The sequence below is a fragment of the Salmo salar genome, chromosome 15, assembly GCF_965601325.2.
Source record: "Salmo salar chromosome 15, fSalSal1, whole genome shotgun sequence".
NCBI lineage: Eukaryota > Metazoa > Chordata > Actinopteri > Salmoniformes > Salmonidae > Salmo > Salmo salar.
In genome coordinates this window covers 71,231,993-71,248,892 of record NC_138305.1, presented here as the reverse complement: position 1 = coordinate 71,248,892, position 16,900 = coordinate 71,231,993, and the positions used below count along the sequence as shown (strand labels likewise).

The window sequence follows — 16,900 nt, the reverse complement described above, 5'->3', positions numbered from 1 at the left end:
CAGGGTGTCTTAGATGTGGGCAAGTACTAAAAGTTTACGCTGTGTATTTATCGACACTTCATTTTTACTCTTACGTGGCCATAGCTAAAGGCTGGAATTTCTTAGGCCAATCAGTGGTCTACTCGCATGAATATAATTTTATGACCGGTATACCCCCATACCATTCTGTTGTTGGGGTACACCCACACCATTCCAACACAATCTTGTTTTAACATCTTTTTTTAAAACTATTTCACTCATATTGTAAGTAATTATAGGTTGTTATATTTCATAGAAATCTGGAAACACTGGACAGGTACTTTAAACATAATTACACACTTCCCAGCCTACAGTCTATGAAACTACTATCAAATATAGAGTAATGGTTTAAAATATACACAAATAGATATTAAGACTGAGATACAGACCTGCTGGACCTTCAGCATAGGGTTAACCATGTAATGCGTGGTGGGTAATCAACAATGCCCTCCAGTTTGGATGCCACAAACACCAGTGGTTCAGGGTAACTATTTCAGCAGGCCAGTCATTAGGCCTAGGCTTTCACAATGGTTTTGTAGGGTAAAGTAATTCCATGATGTGATTTGACGATGTACAGTATATATGGTCAATATGATCATAGTGGACTAGGGTTGTGGTTTTATTCCTGCATACATTACAGAACTTCCCGCTCAGTCTAGATAACACTGACATCTTCACGACATTTTCCAGGTCTGCAAAAGAGTGATGTCAACATTTAGCATCTCTTTATTTATCCATGCAGGGCTGGTTTCCCAGATACAGATTAAGCCTAGTCCTGGACTAACAACCATTGACTGTAGCAGTGTAGCTTCTGTCCCTCTCCTTGCCCCTACCTGGGCTCGAACCAGGGACCCTCTGCACACGTCGACAACAGTCACCCTCAAAGCACAAGAACTGTTTGTCGGTAGCTTCACGAAATAGATTTCCATGGCCGAGCAGCCGGACAGAAGCCTAATATCACAGTGCGCAATGCCAAGCATCGGCTGGAGTGGTGGAAACGCGTTCTCTGGAGTGATGAATCACACTCCATCTGGCAGTCCGACGGACAAATCTGGGTTTGCGGATGCCAGGAGAACGCTAGCTGCCCCAATGCATAGTGCCAACTGGAAAGTTTGGTGGAGGAGTAATAATGGTCTGGGACTGTTTTTGGGCTAGGCCCCTTAGTTCCAGTGAAGGGAAATGTTAACATTACAGCATAAAATGACATTCTAGACAATTCTGTGCTTCCAACAATGTGGCAACAGTTTGGGGAAGGCCCTTTCCTGTTTCAGCATGACAATGCCCCCGTGCACAAAGCTTGATACATACAGAAATGGTTTGTTGAGATCGGTGTGGAAGAACTTGACTGGCCTGCAGAGAGCCCTGACCTCAACCCCATCGAACAGCTTTGGGATGAATTGGAACGCCGACTTCAAACCAAGCCTAATTGCCCAACATCAGTGCCAGACTTCACTAATTATTTTGTGACTGAATGGAAGCAAATCCCCGCAGCAATGTTCCAACATCTTGTGGAAAGCCTTCCCAGAAAAGTGTTATAGCAGCAAAGGTGGACCAACTCCATATTAATGATCATGATTTTGGAATGAGAATGAAATGTTTGACGAGCAAGTGTCCACATACCTTTGGTCATGTAGTGTATGTCCTTTTGGTCATGTATTGTATGTCCGATTACTTTAAAATCACACACCTAGAAAGTTATAAAGACAATTTAGTTGCTAATGGCAGCCTGCAGTACTTAGGTTGGCCTTCAACTTGAGATACTCCTTGAGAGGGGGCAGCACTGAGCTAGCATGCAACATCACTTCCTGGAGTCGCTCAAACTGTGCATGCAATGTTTCCAATAACTCCTCCATGTAGCAAGATGGCGACACTGAAATTACATTTCTTAATCATCAAACGCACCACTGAGCCTTTTCATAGAAAACAATAGGGTGATGTCACTGATGGCTTCGTCCATATCCAATAGGCATCTAGTGTTGTTGGATGGATGCTTGGAAAGTCACAGTCATAGTTGAAAACACTTTATTTCAGATGCAGCAGGTTTAGCTATTTAGCTAGGCCTAATGTTTCATGTTGTTTGGACTGTTGTTTATAAGACAGCCGCTAAGATGAAACTTGGCTGTTATTGTTGCAAATACTATTATTTCGGATGTAGCAGTCAGGATAACTAGCATGCTAACTGGTTAGATACAGTAACTCTGTGTTATGCTTAGTGTAACTACCTACTTAGTATCTATCTGTATTGCAGTTAATTAATTGGTGACAATGACATTAACATGTATTTAGCATGACATTCATGCAAGATTTATAATATATTTACAACCCAAAAGTAATGTGAAATGCACTCATAACTTATGACATAAGCTTCATTTGGGCTAAGCTTCATTTTTAGACTAAGCTTCATTTGGGCTTCATAGCCAGCTAGCTAAGCTAATTGCAGGCTAACGAGGCAGAGCATTGCATAATGCGTGAAGAAATGCACCCTGGGAAACGTAATATGCTGTAGACAAGGGCAATAAAGAAGCTTCAAAATAACAAAAACAAGGAATCGTGCAGTATTACTAACAAAAACCATAAAACATAAAAATGTATCAAATCTTACGGTACTGCATATATACTAAAAGCATAATAACTGGTTATAAAGTGTCAGAATTATCCTTTAAATAGAACCATGAGGAAGCCTGCGGGAAATGTAATGCTGAAGAACTGAAATTTCCACAGAAGAATATTGTTTCTTAACGTTTTTGGAACAATTTCAGAACATGACTCTAAATAGAGCCATAAGGAAACGTTATGCTGAAGTACTGAAATTCCCTCAGAAGTATGTTGTTCCTTAACGTTCTCTGAAATATTTTAGAGCATTCCTAATGTCAAACCAGTTGGAGAACGTTCTTAGAGCATTGCCAAAATGTAAATGAAATGTAACCATGTTTGAACTTTTAGGAAACATTCTGTTAAAGTAATGAAATGCCAAGAAAATAATGTATTTTTGTTAAGTCCCTTAAATGTGCTGAAAATTTTTCAAAGCCAAACAACTATCCTGCACCATTCCGAGAAAGTTGTGGGAAGGTTGTATGCAAAAATAACTAACCATAGGACAACCACGGTCTCACCAAGGCCTAAGAAACATATGGTTCTCACAACGTTATGTGCCAGCTGGGTTGTTCCTCTGAAATAGCACTGCTTTCCTATAATGTCATGAACAACATTTTAGTTACAATAAAACTATATTCAGAGATCGCAAATAAAACATTATTTTGTTATCAGTGCTTTGCATAAGAGGTATGCTGTATGCAGTGCATTTACAAAGTATGCTCACCCCTTGACTTATTCCACATTTTATTGTGTTACAGCCTGAATTCAAAATGGATTAAATAAAATAAAGAAGCCCACCCATCTACACACAATATCCCGTAATGACAAAGTGAAAACATGTTTTTAGAAATTTTAGCAAATGTATTGAAAATGAAATACAGAAATATCTAATTTACATAAGAGTCAATACTTTATAGAAGCATCTTTGGCAGCAATTACAGCTGTGAGTCTTTCTGGGTAAGTCTCTAAAAGCTTTCCACATCTGGAGAAGAATGTAATTGCTTTGCCCCGTTTTTTGCAGTATTACTTTGGTGTCTTGTTGCAAACAGGATGAATGTTTTGGAATATTTGTTATTCTGTATAGGCTTCCTTCTTTATAGTACTGTGGAGTAATTATAATGTTGTCGATCCATCCTCAGTTTTCTCCTATCACATCCATTAAACTCTGTTACTGTTTATAAGTCAACATTGGCCCTAATGGTGAAATCCCTGAGTGGTATCCTTCTCTCCGGCAACTGAGTTAGGAAGGATGCCTTTATCTTTGTTGTGACTGGGTATATTGATACACCATTCAATGTGTAATTAATAACTTCACCATGCTCAAAGGGGTATTCAATGTTTTATTTTTCATGTTTTACCGATCTTGCAATAGATGCCCTTCTTTGCGAGGCATTGGAAAACCTCCCTGGTCTTTGTGGTTGAATCTGTGTTGGAAATTCACTGTTCGACTGAGGGACCTTACAGATAATTGCATGTGTGGGATACAGAGATGAGGTAGTCATTCAAAAGTCATGTTAAACACTATTATTGCACACAGAGTGAGTCCATGCAACTTATTATGTGACTTGTTAAGCTCATGTTTACTCCTGAACTTATTTTGGCATGTCTCAACAAAAGGGTTGAATACTTATTGACTCAAGACATTTAAGCTTTTCATTTTTTATTAATTTGTAAAAAACAAAAAAGTTGAAAAACATAATTCCACTTTGACATGATGGGGTATTGTGTGTAAGCCAGTGCCAAAAAAACCGATTTAATCCATGTTAAATCCAGGCTGTTGATTAAGTTCATTCCTAGCTCTAGTCTAGATGGTTGTAGTTCTGATTTGGGACTCACACTGCGATCAAATCATGTGATATTTATACACTGAACACCTTCCTTATATTGAGTTGCACACCTTTTTTCCCCTCAGAACAGCCTCAATTCGTCAGGGCATGGACTCTACAAGGTGTTGAAAGTGTTCCACAGGGATGTTGGCCCATGTTGACTCCAATGCTTCCCACAGTTGTGTCAAGTTGTCTGGATGTCCTTTGGGTGGTGGACCATTTTTGATACACACGGGAAACTGTTGAGCGTGAATTACCCATCAGCTCTGCAGTTCTTGACACACTAATACCAGTGCGCCTGCACCTACTACCATACCCCGTTCAAAGGCACTTACATTTTTTGTTTTGCCCATTCACCCTCTCCCACAATCCATGTTTCCATTGTCTCAAGGCTTAAAAATCCTTGTTTAACCTGTCTAATCCCCTTCATCTACACTGATTGAAGTGGATTTAACAGGTGACATCAATAAGGGATCATAGCTTCCTTTTTCATTGTAAAGTGAAACTGTTGAACACCTATCCTCTTTGGTGAGTGGTATGAGAGAAAATGTGAGAGAAAATGTTGCAGTTTTAAAGCTAATTTCCTGCAATTCTACACCTTTTGGCATGAGGCCGAGAGAAATGTTTGCAGTTGTAAAGCTAATTTCCTGCAATTCTACACATTTTGCTATCATATGCTATCTGGGGGCATGTCTTTTAATTTTTGTATTTTTAAAATGTATGCTGATGACTCCTTGGGGTCCACTGAGGTCCCCAAAGTATCCAATGCTGGCCCCTAACTATAAGAGCATCAGAACTTTCACAAGCATCATGTGGGACCCATATCAGTACATCTTCATTCAGATTAGAATTGTTACTATTGTAACTTGCAGCGGTCTAAGGCACTGCATCTCAGTGCTAGAGGCGTCACTACAGATCCAAGTTCGATTCCAGGCTGTATCACAACCGGCCGTGATTGGGAGTCCCATAGGGCGGCGCACAATTGGCTCAGCGTCGTTCGGGTTAGGGTTTGACCGGGGTAGCCCGTCATTGTAAATAAGAATTTGTAAGACTTGCCTAGTTAAATAAATGTTAAATAAAATATATTGTGTGTTACGGCAAAAAAATTATTCAAGTAAATGTTGAATGCATGTTGAGTCTAAGCATACAGGCAGACAATGCACATGTGCATGTGGGGTGAGTGAGCCTATGTTAACTAGCAGAATCCTCCTCCACACAACATACCGCCTTCCTAATCCACAGACTGCTTTCATTTGACCGTTTTACAGAAAGCCCTCAAAATTGTCTATATTCATCCATAAAAACATAGATTTTATTCACCCATAGATTATTTTTTCGCACAAACACGAGCGTGCACAAATTATAGACATATAATGAATCCAAAGATATGAACATAACGCATAAAATATTCGATTAATTTCTCTACTAATTCAACACATACTCTTTTCTTATACGTCATGATTAATTCAATGAAAGCACAATTCACGTTCAACAGATAGGTAGACTACAGAAGACAGATGGTTTCATATAAACATTTAGAGCCACTGGTTTGCACTGGAATAATTCACTTAATCCATAATGACACTTGAAACACCAAAAACCAAGTACAGTTGAAAACGAATCGAAATGTTTGGATTAACCAACTACATTTATCCTATAGCTCCATCCCACGTGGGTGCCCCGAGCGTGTTTTATCTTTAAATCGACAGAATCTGGCATGAGATTGTTATCTAATTCTTTAGCAGCTAGAAACCGTATAATAAAACGCTAATAAACTCATTCTCAATGCAGATATCAACACATCCACACATAAGTGAGGCCTATGCACCGCTCATTTTCACATGGGTTGTGCAACCTTGCCTGATCAAACATTGCATGATATGCAGAGATGATCCATTCTCCAAGGACACTGCATTACCCCCTTCCTAGTTAACACAACATTTCAGCACTGGATACTCTACACTATGATCATAAAGTTTATTATTGCACATTGTCATCAAGAAGGCAAAACCAAAAAACGAAGTAAAACAATTACACAGTATCCCTTATGCGCGGTCAATCAGTCTGTCATTACGCGCCAATGATTGATGAGAGTATGACCAACTTTAAGGTATGGGCTACAGAGGGAGAATGTTCTTATTCTTCGACTCCATATTTGAATGCCTCGATGAGCCCTTCTACTGAGTGAATACCACCAGAAATGCTGCATATGCCTCCTATGACAAATATGGCGACGTCAAAGAACACGTGGTGCCATAAAAGTTTCCTCCACATCAGCTTTAGATGAAAGAGGGCTGGGAGAAGGAAGCACAACCCGGCGCCGGTAAGACTCCCGGTGAGGCCCATGAGGAGTGCGAAGTGAGGGACAAAGATGGCCATGATCAACGTGAACACCACCAGGAGGCACCGGAGGCCCAGTCCCCAGGACTTAATCCTTCCTCCCGGCCCGTAACAGTCAGGGAATATGGCGCGCCCTCCATCCTGGAAAAAAGACTTCTCCAAGACCTCTACAGCAGCGAAGAATGGCAGCGGATATGACAGCAAGGCCTTAGCCACAAGGAATAGGTTGACCACCGCTCTGATGGTGGACGGCAGGTTGTCCGTGATGACCTCTTTGGTGGCATCTGCCCAAGTCAAGTAGGCCACCAGAGCGAACAGGCCCTTCAGGACGCAGGCTCCAATGTGGGTCCAGTCCATCATGCAGTGGAACTCGCTTGGCCTCTGCATGTTCCCCTCCAGCGAGGGCAGGAAGATCTGGGACGTGTAGCTGAAGACGATGATGCCGATGGAGATGGGGAACTTCTTGACATCAATATAGAATTTGACTTTGTCCCAGGCCCAGTCGCGGGCTCTGGAGAGGCAGTAGGCTATTACCAGGATGTTGATGACGAAGTGCGCGATAGTGCAGAGCAAGCTGAACTTGGACACAGCCTTGAGGCTCTTGAGGAACGCGCAAGGCAGGAGGGCGGCCGTGGCGACTACAGACCAGGCCTTCTGCGAGACCGGCAGATTGGGGAAGCTGTTGACCATCAGGTTGCCACTGACCACCACGTACAGGATACAGGTCATGACCAACTCAATGATCTGAGCAACGTTAACGATATGCCCGCCCAGAGACGGGAACCGTGGCTGGCAGCACGCGTTGGCGATGTCCACGTAGGAGTCCCTCACGCGCACCAGAATTCCATCCTCGTTCTCTTCATACAGACACGCAATAAGAATCTTTCCGGTGTAACAACATACAACAGCCGCAAATATGATGAGAAAGAGTCCGAGGTATCCTCCGTGAAGAATGGCGTAGGGTAAGCCAAGGACGAACATCCCCTGCGGATACACAAGCACAGTTGAGTCATAAGGGTCATGGTCTTAACGAAGTGACAGGCTCCCCACCCCACATATACAACAAATGAATGACATTCAAAGTTGCATAATTATAACAAACAACATTTATTTGCATAATCATATGGCTACATGTGTGAAAACCCAAATTTAACGATTGGAGTTGAGAGAAAAAAGTGTAGATCGGTCAGGCCACTAAGCGTGCAGGCTCAGAATTGGAATTTGATTTGAAACGATGCTTATTTTTTGTTGATTTAATTTACAATGTAAAAACGAATATATTTCCTCACGAAGACCGGATTTATTTTATATAATCCACTGTGAAATGTTATCAAGAATAATGAAATGGTCCTTATTGTGCCTGAGGCTAATCCAAATAATTGTATTCATTCCAGATGGAGTTGGGTCTGTTTTTTACTGATAGGAAATAGGCTATCTAGAATAGATCCCTATTTCCCTTTTAACATCTCAAATGCTTCGTATTTAATTGACATCCTCGTCTGATGAAATGAAGGCAACTGCCATTGTTTATGTTTAAAAAATATATATTTAGGAATCACTTGTTTTAAATTAGGGATTTTGAAATAAGAAGCCATAAAATAAGCCAATTCATTTATCTAGAAGAAATAAATGAAAGTCTATTTTTACATGTGAATGTGAAAAATTATAGTCGTTTTAAAGGTCTGTTTCGTTTTTTTGTAGAATGGAAATTGGGGTCTTCTGAATGATATAGCGTAATGCATTGCGCTCTGAAATGCTATGTATGGCGTATATTCCAAGGCGATTGTTGACAAAAGGCCTACATTGACATAGTGACAATATGTTCATGTCATTCTTCAAATCATTTCTACCTGAATGGCATTGGTGACGTTCCACCCCGCTTCCCAAGACGTAATTTTGGGTTTGACCTCTGACGCCAACTCGTTACACGCCCCAGTGCTCTTGATGGAGGAGGATGATGGGCCGGTGCCATCTCTCTGGTAGTGGCTGTCTCCCTCCGTCAACTCGTCTCCTCCGTCCATCTCTCCCCCTTCCTCGTCGCCCTGCATGATGTCCATCTGCATCCCCTGCCTGTAGTCATAGTCCAAGTCATCGCAGTCCGCGAACCCCAGACCCTCTTCATCTGTAGCGGCCTGGAAGCCCAATCTGGCGAACACTCCGCTGACCTTGGCCTGCGATTTATTGGACACTGTGTTGGCTGCATTGGTCAGCTTGTTGCCGAGCTTGTGTCGAATTAAGTGAGCCATTGTGAGATAAAATGTGAATCTTCAGATATCAATTGGATCAAATTTGAAAATTGTTGAATAAATACATGCAGTGTGGTTATGAGCTATTTTGGCTGCTGCTGCTGCTGCTGTGAGAGAAAGATAATCATGCCTGTTGCCAAGACGTATCGACGTTGCTCTTAACGGCTGCCCAACGGTTACATCCACACAGGCTGTCGTTTAAAATCCCGTCTGTTGGTCTTGATTATCCATGTCACTCTCAAATCCCTCCTGTCACTTTCTTGGCATCAGAAGAAACGAAGTAAAACAATTCCTCCTAATTCAAATTGATCATGTTGCTTAATGTGATCGAATGTCCCTGTTTGTGACCTCTCCATGCAGTTGTCAGTGTTGGTCTTGATGTTGCGCTCAGTTTTGCTATAGCCGTGACAAGTGCAAACCACAAGCGGTAAAATCTTAGAGGGGGACTAGGCACGTGTCCTCATAGACTGCCAATGCAATGACTTGCTCAGCATGCACAAACCCCTCATGGTTCTGAAGCGGTGTGTGTGTGTGAGAGAGAGAGAGAGAGTGAGTGAGTGAGAGAGAGAGAGAGATTACTTTGAGATTTTGGAAGGAGAAAAGGGTGTTTGTTACCAGAGGCATGGATGCTAGCTCTTACGCTTCATTTATACCAAATATTTAACTTATTCGATTAAGCAAATGTTGCATGTTTGATTAGGCTTAATTATTTTACTTTTTTTTCAAATTAGTTTTTCAATTTGATTCATAATTTGTTCCAATATTTTTCGTTATGATTGTATTGATTCGGCAGAGGTAATATACGTTTCATATAAGTCTAGTTTATAATTGCAGACACTTATGTTCGTTTCAAAATCAGACATTAGGGAGTTACACTGCGCACCATTCATAGGCCTATAACTCACACACACACTGTCTTAGTCTTTTTATTCCTAATGCAAAAACAAATATCAGAGGTGTAAAATCACTTTAATGTTTATGGAGTAAATATGAAATATTTAAATATCAAAGCCTAGTATATTCGTTAGATTATTTATTTTTGTGTTTTAGTTTATTCGCTATACGAATTTGGATCCAAAGTTGGTGTTTCATGCCCCTTTGACCCAAGTAGCCAATGCACTTAAAAAAATATATATTTAATGTAGCCTAATTTATAGCAAAACAAAACTTGTTTTTAATATTGTCTCTTATTTGTTGTCCAAGCATTTTCATTGATAATAGGCTACTTACTACCTGCTACACCTGCGTAGCCTAAGTACAGTTTTGTTCATGGAGTCAGATACTTAAAATGTAATAAATTCCATGTTTTTTCAGCTGCTAAATTAGAATGAGCCGCGTGCATCGGCATGAGAAAATTCAACTCGTTTCAACATTGCAGAACCTTGGACAGGCCTTGCTAGTACCATTCTTTTTAGGTAACGTTTCACTGACTCCTTCGGTGTCATATGCCAAAGAGTAGGCTACAAGGAGTGGAACGTTAGCTAAAAAGACTGGTAGGCCTACCCAGACTAGCGCTTTGCATTTGCGCATGTTTGCTTTAAACTGTCTGTAATAGCCTAGTACATTTTAAATGTACCCTGTAGTTGTACATTATATTTCCAATGTAGCCTACTCAGAATGACTCAATTCCTCATGGTTAGGTGGCCTGGAAACCAAATGGCTAATATATTATCTCGGGTGTCTGGAATACGCATGGCATTTTAGTTTGATTCAACACTCATGTCATGTGCGTCTGCTTTATAACTCCCAAATTACGATATGACATTAAAATGCTGAAATATTTAAGAAAATTAAGAAGAATAGATACATCTCTGAAACATTTGATGCCTCCAACAGTAATCCCACAGATGATAAGAGGCACCTCATATTTTCCTTCGTATTCAGTTCCGACATGTCACAACGCATTGCAGTATTACTGTCGTCAGGTTTTGGTGACTGCGTATGCAAAATGTGCTCTAGCACAGGGTTGAAGAAGAGGACTTCAAAGCATTTCTAATATTTCCTTCTGAAAGACGGAACTGCCATTTTGGTCGTGTTGAATTGGGCATAGGTAAAAGACAAAAAGAGACAAAAACGTGAAAGACAATGAAAGCTCTAAATTTAGCATCAACCCAGAGGACAGGGAAAGTTCCACATATTTTCATGCTTGGCATAGGCTGCTTTGCCATGCTGCCATTTGTGTTCAGGCATGCACAGTGTGTGTGTATGTGTATGTGTGTGTGTATGTGTATGTGTATGTGTATGTGTGTGCATGTGGCTCACCCATCCTTGTGAGATAGGGCTAATATCTATATGTGGGTGGAGGCACATGTGTGTGTGTGTGTGTGTGTGTGTGTGTGTGTGTGTGTGTGTGTTAGTGGAGGATAGTGAGGAAAGAATATTCCCGGGAGAGTCCTTGGGGCATCTCAGTGACTAAGCCTCCCTCCCCCATCATGTGCAAAACCCTGGGCTAATACTGGGACAGAGGATAGGCTGCAAATGTCACACACACACACACACACACACACACACACACACACACACACACACACACACACACACACACACACACACACACACACACACACACACACACACACACACACACACACACACACACACACACACCCACCACCAACTGGATTCACATTAACAGCAACTGCATAATGGAACACGGGTTTGAATTCAGTGAAATGTGCAAACAAATCTGGACACAAAAACATTTTGTTCTCTATCCGTATTTGCACATTTGGAACTTCAGAAGAAATTGATCTTCAGACATATTATTACTGAGATGGCATCAAATTGGTTGTTGTGATGACCAATTTAGCTTTGGGTTACAGAGGCGAGGATTAATTCAGCAAAGATGAGAGAGGGATGTCTGAAGGGGGAAAGATACTGTCGGCGTATAGCCTGCTAACAGCCAACTGGGGGCAAAAGTCTCAGATAGTTGCCATGGCCACAATAATTGGGTGGCAAGACTCAAAAGGAACTCAGGTTGTCTGTCTGAAAATCCCACTGGATGAAGAGGGAAGCCACTCGAACCAATCTAGAGCCCTAACAACAGGGAGGGATCTAAGAAAAAAATATAGTCTCCTGGATTGAGAAAAAAAACAGCATTTTTGTTTAGAATTGAAAACTGCAATCTGCTGCTTATACAAAATGGTTGACAATGACATGCAATTCACATAGGAATAAATAAACACACAGACACACACACACACACACACACATATCATTTTTTATTATTTACTTGGATCCACTATGAAACATGAACACAACTTACACGTATGCACACAGACTCTACACAGCCAGGGACGCATGCAAAGTGACATGTGCATAAACACATTAATCACTCTACGGCCTAAAAATATCTGTTATGCTTACAGGGCTTCAGACTGAGAAGAGAGGTAGTGACAGTCTCTGTGTGTGTGGGGGAGCAGGGATGGAGGAGTGTTTAGGTTTGCTGCTGTGGCTCTGATATCAGAGGCAGCAGTTGGAATCTCCATGCAAGCCTCACCCTATTATGTAAACTGTGTTCCCTTCCACCTCATTCATTAATGTCACAGATAGTTGGAGGTTTTCTCTTTCTATTTCACCAGTCCTGAGTGCACAAAGATTCAAAATGACATTTCACCATTTCATCTCATGATCTGAGCAAAAAGAGTTGCAGCAGAAAACAAGTCTTTTAGCTATTTCTGCTATTGCTATTCTACTACCGCAACTATATTATAATACTGATAAGATTAACGTTGTAGTAACATGACAATAACCCAATAAATGTCATTAATGAGTCTTGCAGGAACACTTGAATATGACAGCCGATGACAAGCTAATTAGGATCTCTCTACCCTGTGCTGCCACTGAAAACTAGTCTTCTGCTCCGACAAAATGGAGGAGCTGCATCATGGCAGTCCCAAAGCGGATGTAGCATATTAATTCCTCTGCTGTTCATCACAGTATGACATGCACAACAAGCAAGAGCTCTCCGTGTTAGGGACAGCGGTACAATGTCACGTCTTGCCTTCTGGGAGCATGTGTGGGAGATGACCTAGATCTGCTCAGTAGCATCAGAGGATACTGCCTGTCTTCGAGCTTTGTGTCTGAGCAGTGAACTGTGCCTCTGATTCAGTGGCACAACATCAAGCTTCAGCCTTCCCTCCTCCCAAACCTGTGGTATCCCACCAATCAAGTCCCTGCCCTGAAATAAATATAAAATGTATCCACCATTTGTTTGATTACACAGAGAATATGCCTGTTGTCTCTAAATTAAATGATATTATGATGCATGCATGCTCTGATAGGTAAGACCCTTGAGCATAATTCTGTGGTTTTAGAACAATGGTGGCATGAAAAATGCATAGGTGAATGTGAAGTACCCCTCTTATTGACTAGCTCATGGTACGGTATTGCTGAAAGGATGCAGCATAGTATATGGGCTGATGCTGATTCAGAAGGGTAGAACGATAGAGGATCTTCATGTGACCCCTTACCATTGGAGTGATAGGGGCCAGAGCCTTTGGTGGTGGAGTGTCTCCTTTCAGTGCCAAGGGTGCCCTATATCACCAGCTGAGGCTCCACTTTGTCTAGTCAATTGACAGTAATACTGCCAGTGCCAGACCAGACTAAATCAAGGCCTTTTCAGAAATTGGGTTGATAGGGATAGTATATCATATCAACCTAAGAATAGATTGATAGGAGGAGCTCATGTCTACTTGGACTTAATTCTGAATGTCCAAAAGACAAATTCATGCTTTATTTGATGCTTATTCATTCAGACACTCTAATGCAGCAGACCAGCTTTCATTGCCCCCTCTGGTGGTAGACACTCATTCACGGAGTCCTTACTGCAGAAGGCCTACTGTAAAAATGAAATGTTATGGGTCATACAGTAGGTTATCAATGATGACTTGTAGACGCTAAATGACTGGTAGGAAGCACTGTGTTGAACCCTGCCTCCATCTTGGCACTCCCCCAAGTTTGTTTTATTCACTGCCTTAGCACACTCTTCCAACCTGGATGTCCTAGCCGTGTCTGAATCCTGGTTTAGGAAGACCACCAAAACCCTGAAATTTCCATCCCTAACTATAACATTTTCTGACAAAATAGAACTGCCAAAGGGGGCGGAGTGGCAATCTACTGCTGAGATAGCCTGCAGAGTTCTGTCATACTATCCAGGTCTGTGTCCAAACAATTCAAGCTTTTACTTCTTAAAAATCCACCTTTCCAGAAACAAGTCTTTCACCGTTGCCGCTTGCTATAGACCACCCTCTGCCCCCAGCTGTGCCCTGGACACCATATGTGAATTGATTGCCCCATCTATCGTCAGAGCTCGTGCAGCTAGGTGACCTAAACTGGGACATGCTTAACACCCCGGCCATCCTACAATCTAAGCTAGATGCCCTCAATCTCACACAAATTATCAATGAACCTACCAGGTACAGCCCCAAATCCGTAAACACGGGCACCCTCATAGATATCATCCTAACCAACTTGCCCTCTAAATACACCTCTGCTGTCTTCAACCAAGATCTCAGCGATCACTGCCTCATTGCTTGCATCCGCTATGAGTCTGCAGTCAAACGACCACCCCTCATCGCTGTCAAACGCTCCCTAAAACACTTCAGCGAGCAGGCCTTTCTAATTGATCTGGCCCGGGTATCCTGGAAGGATATTGACCTCATCAGTAGAGGATGCCTGGTTATTCTTTAAAAATGCCTTCCTCACCATCTTAAATAAGCATGCCCCATTCAAAAAATGTAGAACCAGGAACAGATATAGCCCTTGGTTCACTCCAGACCTGACTGCCCTTAACCAGCACAAAAACATCCCGTGGCGTACCGCATTAGCATCAAATAGCCCCCGTGATATGCAACTTTTCAGGGAAGTTAGGAACCAATATACACAAGCAGTTAGGAAAGCTTAGGCTAGCTTTTTCAAACAGAAATTTGTATCCTGTAGCACACACTCAAAAAGTTCTGGGGCACTGTAAAGTCCATGGAGAATAAGAGCACCTTCTCCCAGCTGCCCACTGCACTGAGGCTAGGAAACACTGTCACCACCGATAAATCCACGATAATTAAACATTTCACTAAGCATTTTTCTACGGCTGGCCCTGCTTTCCACCTGGCTACCCCTACCCCGGTCAACTGCCCTGCACCCCCCACAGCAACTCGCCCAAGCCTCCCCCATTTCTCCTTCACCGAAATCCAGAGAGCTGATGTTCTTAGAGAGCTGCAAAATCTGTACCCCTACAAATCAGCTGGGATAGACCCTCTCTTTCTAAAATTATCTGCCGAAATTGTTGCAACCCCTATTACTAGCCTGTTCAACCTCTCTTTCATCGTCTGAGATCCCCAAAGATTGGAAAGCTGCCGCGGTCATCCCCCTCTTCAAAGGGGGAGACACTCTAGACCCAAACTGCTACAGACCTATATCGATCCTACCCTGCCTTTCTATGGTCTTCGAAAGCCAAGTTAACAAACTGATCACCGACCATTTTGAATCCAACCGTACCTTCTCCGATATGCAATCTGGCTTCCGAGCTGGTCATGGGTGCACCTCAGCCACGCTCAAGGTCCTAAACGATATCATAACTGCCATCGATAAAAGACAATACTGTGCAGCCGTAATCAGCGACCTGGCTAAGGCTTTCGACTCTGTCAATCACCACATTCTTATCGGCAGACTCAACAGCCTTAGTTTCTCAAATGACTGCCTCGCCTGGTTCACCAACTACTTCTCTGACAGAGTTCAGTGTGTCAAATCGGAGGGCCTGTTGTCCGGACCTCTGGCAGGCTCTATGGGGGTGCCAAAGGGTTCAATTCTCGGGCCGACTTGCTTCTCTGTATCAATCAATGATGTCGCTCTTGCTGCTGGGGATTCTCTGATCCACCTCTACGCAGACGACACCATTCTGTATATTTCTGGTCCTTCTTTGGACACTGTGCTAACTAACCTCCAGACGAGCTTGAATGCTATACAACTCTCCTTCCGTGGCCTCCAACTGCTCTTAAATGCAAGTAAAACTAAACGCATGCTCTTCAACCGATTGCTGCCCGCACCTGCCTGCCCGTCCAGCATCACTACTCTGGACGGTTCTGACCTAGAATATGTGGACAACTGCAAATACCTAGGTGTCTGGCTAGACTGTAAACTCTCCTTCCAGACCCACATTAAGCATCTCCAATCCAAAATGAAATCTAGAATCGGCTTCTTATTTCGCAACAAAGCGTCCTTCACTCATGCTGCCAAACATACCCTCGTAAAACTGACCATCCTACCGATCCTCGACTTCGGCGATGTCATTTACAAAATAGCCTCCAACACTCTACTCAACAAATTGAATGCAGTCTATCACAGAGCCATACGTTTTGTCACCAAAGCCCCATATACTACCCACCACTGTGACCTGTACGCTCTCGTTGGCTGGCCCTCGCTTCATACTCGTCGCCAAACCCACTGGCTCCAGGTCATCTACAAGTCTTTGCTCGGTAAAGCCCTGCCTTATCTCAGTTCACTGGTCACCATAGCAGCACCCACCCTCATCACGCGCTCCAGCAAGTATATTTCACTGGTCACCCCCAAAGCCAATTCCTACTTTGGCCGCCTTTCCTTCCAGTTCTCTGCTGCCAATGACTGGAATGAACTGCCAAAATCACTGAAGCTGGAGGCTATCTCCCTCACTAACTTCAAGCACCAGCTGTCAGAGCAGCTCACAGATCATTTCACCTGTACATAGCCCATCCGTAAATAGCCCAACTACCTCATCCCCATACTGTATTTATTTATTTTGCTCCTTTGCACCCCAGTATCTCTACTTGCCCATTCGTCTTCTGCACATCTATCACTTCAGTGTTTAATTGCTATATCGTAATTACTTCGCCACTATGGCCC

The 16,900-nt window shown here is 42.5% G+C and overlaps 1 protein-coding gene across 1 annotated transcript; it reads right to left on the bottom strand.

Moving 5' to 3' along the window:
- Positions 1–6,402: 6,402 nt before the first annotated feature.
- LOC106571959 (vesicular inhibitory amino acid transporter-like) lies at positions 6,403–9,534 on the bottom strand. The gene is made up of 2 exons (XM_014145571.3): positions 8,630–9,534; positions 6,403–7,763 (listed from the first exon to the last, which is right to left on the bottom strand). Exons 1-2 carry the CDS (start codon positions 9,023–9,025, stop codon positions 6,576–6,578), a joined length of 1,584 nt encoding a protein of 527 aa, XP_014001046.1. The 5' UTR covers positions 9,026–9,534; the 3' UTR covers positions 6,403–6,575.
- Positions 9,535–16,900: the final 7,366 nt, after the last annotated feature.

Excerpts from the sequence above, each read along its gene's own strand:
- LOC106571959 (XM_014145571.3), bottom strand. The coding sequence starts at position 9,025 with ATGGCTCACTTAATTCGACACAAGCTCGGCAACAAGCTGACCAATGCA. Across the intron at positions 7,764-8,629 it reads ACGTCACCAATGCCATTCAG|GGGATGTTCGTCCTTGGCTT; the intron begins GTAGAAATGATT and ends GTGTATCCGCAG.